The sequence below is a fragment of the Balaenoptera ricei genome, chromosome 8, assembly GCF_028023285.1.
Source record: "Balaenoptera ricei isolate mBalRic1 chromosome 8, mBalRic1.hap2, whole genome shotgun sequence".
In the NCBI taxonomy this organism is placed as follows: Eukaryota; Metazoa; Chordata; class Mammalia; order Artiodactyla; family Balaenopteridae; genus Balaenoptera; species Balaenoptera ricei.
The window spans coordinates 75,738,562-75,747,579 of record NC_082646.1 but is presented as its reverse complement, the minus strand read 5'-3'; the positions used below and the strand labels follow the sequence as shown (position 1 = coordinate 75,747,579).

Below are 9,018 nucleotides of genomic sequence, written 5' to 3'. Positions count from 1 at the left end.
AACGTACTGGAGCACAGTTGATTGGGAGGAAGGAGACAGAGGTTAAAGCCTTCTGAGGTCTTGCTGATGTTCATGAGGACGGCAGACTTCTGGGGACAGTTATATAATTTGTCCACCACACCAAACAAAGTACAGGGCAAAGGAGGGGAACGGGAGCTGAAATACAACCTGCTGGTTAACCCTTGTGTCCAGGTGCAAGGTTGTGACTACAGAGTTATCACACTAGAGCTGCCTTTAGACTTTGCATAAGTATGTTAAATAGCTACGGTAATTGCCTGGAAAATAGATGAATCATAAAACTTCCAGACAAGTTGAGCAGAAAAAAAAACATCCTCTGTAAAGCCAGTGACCTTCTGGACAGCACCAAAGAACTCCTCTTCTCCTCCCATTCTTTGAGAAATTTTTAAAAATTGGGAAGGTTTAGAGACCTGTTCCTGATAATGTGGTGACTGTAATGACTGTTCACTAAACTCTCAGGGTTGCTGTCACATCTCTCACCAGCATAGGTTTGTGTAAAGTCTTATGAGCAGCTTCCCTTTCGGGACAAAGTTTTGCTTGGGAGTGCCAAGCACGTGAGAGCGCCACGTTCCTCACGCATTCTTGAACATTCAGTATCAAACTTTTGAATATTTGAAAATCTGAAGATGGAACTATCTTGGTAGAGTCTCAATTACCCTTTCTCATCATGAGTACAGCATTTTGTTCTCATGTTTAACAAACATGGGTTTTGTAGGAACTGAGTTGGTCATTTTCTTATTAGGTTGTAAGGGTTCTCTCTTAGTAACGTGTTGGAGATGATATAGATATAGATATGGACATAGATATAGATATTTTTGTCCAAGATATGCATTATAAATACTTTTTCCCAGTTTGTTGTTTGACTTGCCTATGGTGGCCTTTTCCATGCAGAAAAATTATTTTTAATTTTCAATTATTTTTATTCAATATTTTTATTTATGACTTCTGAATTTTGTGTCAGGGTTAGGAAGATCTTCCCCAAACCAGGGTTATAAAAGAATTTCCCCATGTTTCCTTCTAATTCTTTTTGCTTCTCTTATTTATATTTATTTATTTATTTATTTTTAAAGTTCTTTCTTTAGCTCATCTTTTTTTTTTTTAATTAATTAATTTATTTATTTATTTTTGGCTGTGTTGGGTCTTCGTTTCTGTGCGAGGGCTTTCTCCAGTTGCGGCGAGCGGGGGCCACTCTTCATCGCAGTGCGCGGGCCTCTCACTGTTGCGGCCTCTCTTGTTGCGGAGCATGGGCTCCAGATGCGCAGGCTCAGTAGCTGTGGCTCATGGGCTTAGTTGCTCCGCGGCATGTGGGATCGTCCCAGACCAGGGCTCGAACCCGTGTCCCCTGCATTGGCAGGCAGACGCTCAACCACTGCGCCACCAGGGAAGCCCCTCTTATTTATATTTAAATACACAATCCATTTTAAAGTTAACGTGGTGTAAGATATGAAGTATGATCCCTACAGCATTTTATTGTAGATGGCTTCCCAGTTGCCCAATGACTTTTATCAATTTACTATTTTTATTATTTTATCTCTACCTCCTCCCATTTGAAATGGCCTCTTTATCATATACTGGATTCCGTATGCATTTATGTTTGATTCCTGAGACCCTCTGCCCTGCTCCAACAATCTCTCTGCCTGTTTTTATGTTAGAACCTCATTGTTGTATTCACCGAGGCTTTAGAATGTGTTCTAATTTCTTGTAGGGCTGATCAGTCCTGATTTCTTTTTCTCTCCAGAAGCAGGTAAAGCTTCATTTTATTATAGTTTCTCACTTCTTTTCATACATAGGAAATCTGTTGAGTAATTTTGTCCCCGGCCACCTTTCTAAGCTACCTGTCTTTGCGGAAGCTTCTCATGTTGACTCTCTGGGGTTTTCCAGGTCTGATATCACACCATTCTCTCCAAAACCCACATCCTTCAATTTTCCAGCCTCACCGTCCCCTGGAATCATGCCTGTCAAGATCGGCCATGACTCCCTATTGTACATCCCAAGGTCAATTCTTGGTCTTCATCTTACTCAGTCTCTTGAGTAGGATTGATGCTATTGCTCACTCCCATCTTCTAGAACTAGTTTTTCCGTTCTGTCTCTAGGATGCTCTCCTAGCTTACTCCTTCTTCAGTAACTGCTTTTCACTACTCTGTTAGCTGAGTCCTCCTCTTCTTCCAAGTCTCTGGAGGTTGGAGGCCCTAATGTTGAGTCTCAAACCTCTTCACTCACGCTCACTCCCAGGGTGAGCTCACCAGCTCCTGGGGAACATAAGGGGCATAGTCTTGTGTGTTGTCACCATCACATCGTCACTGCCTGGAACAGAGCCTGGCACAGCATAGGCACACAATAGTGTTGGGTAAAGGAGCACATGAGTGAATACACTTTTCTGATTGCTTTAAATGCTTCATAGTTAAGTTTTCAAAGGAAACAAGTAACTCAATTTGGTGATAGCATGGGCACATGAAAGGAAGTCATAGGAGCTAAGACTGAAAATACTGGTTGGCTCTAGACAATCTAAAAATAATCTAGCTAACAAATATCATGATGTAGAGGGAGGAAGGTGACAGAGAGTGCATGTGGTATGCTAAATTCCTTATCTTTCATAAGGGAACTCAGTATACCCTGTTGTTGATATTGATAAATCAAAAATATAAATGTAGTTTTTTATTATATAAAGCTACAATATTAACTTCTATAAGCATTAAGAATGGAAACTGGACATTGGTTGCTATTGGGGAATGAGATTTGGAGATCCTTTACATTTCATTTTATACACCTTGGTGTCATGTGAAATAAAATGAATGTGCACTCATTACTTCTGTGATTAAATTTTAAAAGATCAAGTGAGCCAGGCCACGCAGGGCCTTGTATGCCAAGCAAACTATTCTTTAGCTACGGAAGCTCACGTTGCTTGGTGGGTCAGCTTCCTGCACAGGCTCACAGGGGGCAGCAAAAGGCTTTGGGACAGCCATTCCTCACAGGGAAGGGGACCGGATGGGGTAGGATGGGTAGAGAGGCTGAGATAAGTGACTGGAGTCAGGGCAAATGAGAAACATTTCATGAGGTTTCTTGTTTCACTCATCTCCAGGATCTCTCATTTGCCAGTACCCCTCGTGCAGGAAATCACAGGGGCTGTCCAGCATCTTCATAAGCCTCCCTCGGTCACCAGGTTTCTCTCCTGCTACTGCAGGCACCTCCCCATCCAGAGGGTGAAAAAGCATTCTCTGCTGTTTGTCAATCCCAGGAAAGCTCTTTCTTTCCTACTCACCACCTCCAGCAAGAAGAATGGTGTTAAGGTAAGAGTTTGCTCAAGAACTATCTTCGATCAAAGGCAGATTTGTTTCCCCCTCCTTAGTCCACATGCTCATGAATTCATGTTGGGGTAAGGCAGGCAGGGGGCACGGGTACCCATCAGCCACAGTCGGGAGACATGAAGCTCCCGAGGGAAGCTTTGGCTGCTGGTAGCTTGGACTATGGGAGAGTCAAACGGGATCAGCCAGGTTCTTTCCGCTTCCGTTCCATCTCCCTATATGCTCCCTTTCTCTCCAAACATTCAAATCTGCAACTATAAACAGAAATATTCTGCTAATTTTAATTTAGGGAGTGAGATGGCATGCTGGCGTTGCATTCCCAAACTAAATTGTTGTTACTAACCTCAGGTTTCACAGATTTGCTTGCTGTTCATTGTTTTTTGTTTTGTTTTTTGTATCCTTATATCTGGCATTGTCCCAGCAGAAAATACAGAGCACAATATAATGGGTCATTGAGGAGAGTTTAATGAGGGACTGGATACAAAGGTGTGGGCACAGCTAAGGGGAATCTATAAAGGATGCTGAAGCCCCCCCCGCCCCAGGACAAGTCTTCCTAGGGCGCTGTTACGATTACTGGCCCTAAAGGAGAAAAGGAAGGAGTAGTTACCAGAACTCAGGGAGGGCTCTGGCTGTAGCTGTAGTTGTCACTATGGCTGTAGGAAAGGGCCACCAGACAGGGGCTATGTCTTCAGGTAGACTGACACTGCCACTGCCAACTCACAGCCTGGCAGGGAGACAGCCAGGGAGCTAAAAAACCCAAATCACTCTCTGCCTGCTCTCCAGCTTCCTGTCAGTGTCTCCCTTCCTCTGGAAGCAAATGGGAGCCAGAGGGCGAAGGAGGTCATCAATTAGGCACAGAGACATCTTGCGGGACGCAGAGAAGGGTACAGAAGATGGAAATGAGACTTGATGGCAAATAGAGAAAACCTATCTCTTCTTATAGCCTCCTCACAGTCGCTATTTCCTGGGACTGGGTCAGTATCTCACTGTACCTCCTCAGTTTGTTTCTTTAACTGTTTGTTGGTTTGCACTTCTATCTGGTGTCACTTCTTTGGAATAATCTCTCACTATCATCAGAAATGCCTTGAGAATGGAATGTAATCATTGTTTTTTTAAGATGGGGGTACACAGGTATTTATAAGTACTTTCAGTTTGTGATTTGGGCTTCTCTAGAAAGAAATCCATTATAAGAGTGACTTAAACTGTGTCCGTCACACAGAGCTGGGCACTGGGGACACACCAATGCATGGAGAAAAGTACCATCTGTCCTCACAAAGCTCACACATTGGGCCATTTCTAGCTCAAGAGGCCTCCTGACTCATTCACACCTGTCATAGCAAAAGGTCACATAACCTTCATGACCCTAAATCATGATCTCCTTTCTCCCTGGTGGGTGCACTCCTCTCAGTCACTAAGATGGTCTGCACGTCATGCCTGGGGTTTCTGTCTTCCTGGCCCTAAAAGGTAATCTCTGTCCCAGGCAGAAGGAATGCTGAGCTCAGAGTCCTATTGTCACCCCCGCATAACCTGTCTAGATTTTTCTCCTCCTGCAGACATGACATGGCCTGGGAGGTTGAGTGGAGGTAACATTCCCATGTCAGTAGAGAGTCCATGTTGCAGTAGAGAGAGCCCAGGCATTTGAGTCAGAGAGAACTGGGTTTGAATCCAGGTTCCAGGTCTCCAGGGCTGTGTGGATTTCGGTAAGTATCTTAATCTCTGCAAGGCTCCAATTCCCTCCTCTGTAACACAGGGATGGTAATTCCCACCTCGTAGGGTGGCCGTGAGGATCGATGATCACACAGCAGGTGTTCGCGTCTTGTTTGTGTTCCCAGGAGCACCAGTGGGGGGTTTCTGAGCTTGGATCCAACCACCCCCGCCTGAGAGACGGAACTCACACCAATGAATCGAAGTGACCAGGACCTTCCTCAAACTTTCAGTGTGGCGACCCTGACCCTGGTCTTGCTGATGATCATCATTGCCTTGGAAGCACAGGCAGGAAACGCAGTTGTGCTGTGGCTCCTGGGCTTCCACCTGCACAGGAATGCCTTCTCCATCTACATCCTCAACCTGGGGGGAGCCAACTTCGTCTTCCTCTGCTGCCACGTTATAGGTTCCCTGGAGAAGCTCATCACCTCCTGCCACTCCAGCTCCAGCCCCATCCCCAGTTTTTTCACCACTGTGCTGACCTTCGCCTACCTCACAGGCCTGAGCTTTCTCAGCGACATTAGCACCGAGCACTGCCTGTCTGACCTGTGTCCCATCTGGTACCGCTGCCACCGCCCCAAACGCTTATCGGCTATCATGTGTGCCCTGCTCTGGGCCCTGGCCCTGCTGCTGAGCACCCTGGAAGGGAAGTACTGTGGCTTCCTGTTAATGGACTTTAATCGCATTTAGTGTCGGGTGTTTGATTTCATCACTGCTGGGTGGCTGACGTTCTTATCCGTGTTCCCCGCTGGGTGCAGCCTTGCCGTGCCGGTCACGATCCTCTGTAGGTCCCAGCGATGCAGCTGACCAGGCTGTGTGTGACCACTGTGCTGACAGTTCGGGTCTTCCTCCTCTGTGGCCTGCCCTCCGGCATCCACTGGTTCTTCTTAATCTGGATTCAGGATGATTTGTTTGTGTTCCCCTGTCATCACTGGCTGGTGGCCTTGGGCCTGTCCAGCTGCACCAGCGTCATCATTTACTACTTCGTTGGCTCCTTTAGGCAGAGGCAGCCAAAGAGGCGAGGACGGCAGACCTCAAGATAGTTCTCCAGAAGGCTCTGGAGGACCTATCAGAAGTGGATGGAAGCAAAGGCACCCTTCCTCAGGAAACCCTGAAGGCGTCAGGAAGCAGCCTGGTGTCCCGATTCAGAGTCTCTGCCTCAGTCAGACAAATGTGGCTTTGAGAGCCAATTTTCTCCCTATCAGTTTGGGAGGGTTTCTTAACTTCTCTCAGCCTCTGGACCCCTGATCTTAAAATGGTTAAAAAAGTAATAATTTGGGTAGTGAGGATTAAGTGAGACGGTGCCTGTTATACAAACACTGAGTGCAGTGTCTTAAGGACTCTCACCCAGGGGCCTTCACCCCAACCCCATGGGAGCTTCGCCAACTCTGGGGTCCAAGACTGTTTCCACTGTTGAAGAATCCCACCTTCAGCAGAAGTTGAAAGCAGTGCAAGAAAGGTCTTAAATTTCTTTGGTCACTACACTTGGTAGGGAATAAACATTACATTTTTGACAAGTTTCTGTGGTCACTTTCTTACAATCTGTTTTGATACAATTAAAAGAATTAAAGTTCAATCTAGCTCCAAAGAGTAGTCTTTGATTTTGGCAGGCGTCAGAATGACTCCCTAGCTTGAATAAATGACTTAATGAATGAATAAATGATGAATTTTTAAGTCCAGCCTGTGCTAAATCTCCATTTACCAGATTTGAGTCACCATCTTTAAGTTTGTTGCCTTCACCATTTTCAACTTTTGCAAGCATGAAATTAAGTTTTATAACCAGATAAATCAACATCAAGGCGTATTTAAGGTTTGAGGTGGGTCGTCTTCCTGTTGTTTCCTTCCACATGCCCTCCGGTAGAATCCCATGTGCACCCCGTCTCATTCCCGCCCCTTCATCTTTACCCTGATTCTCCCTCCCTGGGGCTCATTAATCCTTCATGCAGGTTTCCAGTGGGTCTTACTAGACTCTGTCCTCCGAGGACAGGATGCATGTCAGATTTACCTTTTATTTCAAAAAGCTCACAACATTGATTTTAGTAATCTAATTGCACAAAAATATTTCTTGTTACCTGTTCTATAAAAATAATTTATTAAGTTTAAATGTTGCATCTTTTAATAATTTTTTTATTTTTTTAATTGAAGTACGGTTAAGAGAGAGTGCACAGATCATTAGTGTGTACAGTTCAATGAGTTTTGGCGATAAATACACACCCATGTGATTGACATACACACTACAATATATATAGAATAGATAACTAATAAGGACCTATTGTATAGCACAGGGACCTCTACTCGATACTCTGTAATGACCTATATAAGAAAGGAATCTAAAAGAGTGGATATATGTATATGTACAACTGATCCACTTTGCTGTACAGCAGAAACTAACACAACACTATAAATCAACTATACTCCAATGAAAATTTTAAAAAATAAATAAATACACACCCATATGACTAAAGCTCCAGTCAAAACATAACACATTTTCATTACCTCTGAAAAGTCCCTCATGTCCCTCCAAGTCATTCCTCCTGCCCCAGAGGCAACTATCATTTCAACTCTGTCACCAAAGATTAGTTTTGCTTGAACTTTGACTTCATATATTTAGACTCATACAATGTACTTTTTTTTGTTCCTGCCTTCTTTCACTTAGCATAATATTTGGGGGATTTACTTGTAACATTGCATTGCATATACCAGTAGTTCGTCCCCTTTATAAAGCTGAGTACTATTTCATTGGATGGGTGTCTACAGTTTATTTTCATATTGATGGATATATGTGCAGTATTCCACTTTTAGCTATTGTGAATAAAGCTGCTGTGAACATCCTTATTCAAGTCTTTTTGGGACATAGGTTTTCATTTCTCTTGGATAAATAACCTGAACTGAAATTCCTGGGTCACAGGGAGATGTATGCTTATTAACTCTATGAGAAATTGTCCAACTCTCTTCTAAAGTGGTTGTGCTATTTCCCATTCCCACCAGTGATGTATGAAACTGCCAGTCTTTTGAATTTTAGTGTGAAAAATTGAGATACCACTTCACGCTCATTAGTGTGAAGTGGTATCTCATTATGTTTTAATTTTCATTTCCCAAATGACTTATGAAATTGAGCATATTTTCATGTGCTTATTGGCTACTTGTTTTTCTTTGAAGTGTCTGTTTACCTTTTGCCCGTTTTCATCCTTTCCCTTTTTCATTATTTATTTGTAGGAGTTTTTATGTGCTAAATATGAGTCCTTTGTGAGTTATGTGTATTATAAATATTCATCTAGTTGGTGGTTTGCCTATTCATTTTTAATAGATTTTATATTTTATAGCACTTTTAGATTTACAGAAAAATTTTGCAGAAAATACAGGGGGTTCCCATATACTCCCTCTCCCCATCCCCACTCCACTACACAGTTTTTCCTGTTACTAACATTTTCCATTAATGTTGCACATCTATTGAAATTGATGAACCAATATTGACACATTATTATAAGCTGAATTCCACAGTTTACGTTAGGGTTCAATCTTTGTGTTGTAAAGTTCAATGGTTTTGACAAATGCAGAATATCATGCATCTGCCATTACAGTATCATATAGAATACTTTCTCTGTCCCCAAAATGAATTGAATACCTAGCATATTAATCACAGTTATTTTAAATTCCCAGTCTGATAATTCCAAATATCTCAATATTCTAAATTCTTATATGGAGAATCTCATGCGGGGAATCATATCTTACATGGGGAATCAACTGATTCTGTTGTTAATACTGATAAATTAAAAATCAGAAATATAAGTTTACTATTCAAATCTATAAACTTTACTGATAGTAGGATTTAGAAAAAAAAAACTGAAACAAGTTGTTTCTTCTGGTGAATAGGATTCAGGAAGACTTTTACTTTTACCATTTAATTGAAACTGGCAAGAAGTTGTAAACCTGTATGCGTTACTACTATGATGAAGAGAAAGGGTGGGACAGGCCATGGAGAACCTTGAATGAC

The 9,018-nt window shown here is 42.8% G+C and overlaps 1 protein-coding gene across 1 annotated transcript in view; it reads left to right on the top strand.

Annotated features, from left to right (window-relative positions):
- Window positions 1-4,880: 4,880 nt before the first annotated feature.
- Window positions 4,881-9,018, top strand: part of MRGPRX2 (MAS related GPR family member X2) — an 84,432-nt gene continuing 80,294 nt past the window's right edge. The window contains 4 exon segments of the mRNA XM_059929929.1: window positions 4,881-4,903; window positions 5,153-5,820; window positions 5,823-6,056; window positions 6,059-6,186. Coding sequence (XP_059785912.1) covers window positions 4,881-4,903; window positions 5,153-5,820; window positions 5,823-6,056; window positions 6,059-6,186 — 1,053 coding nt within the window.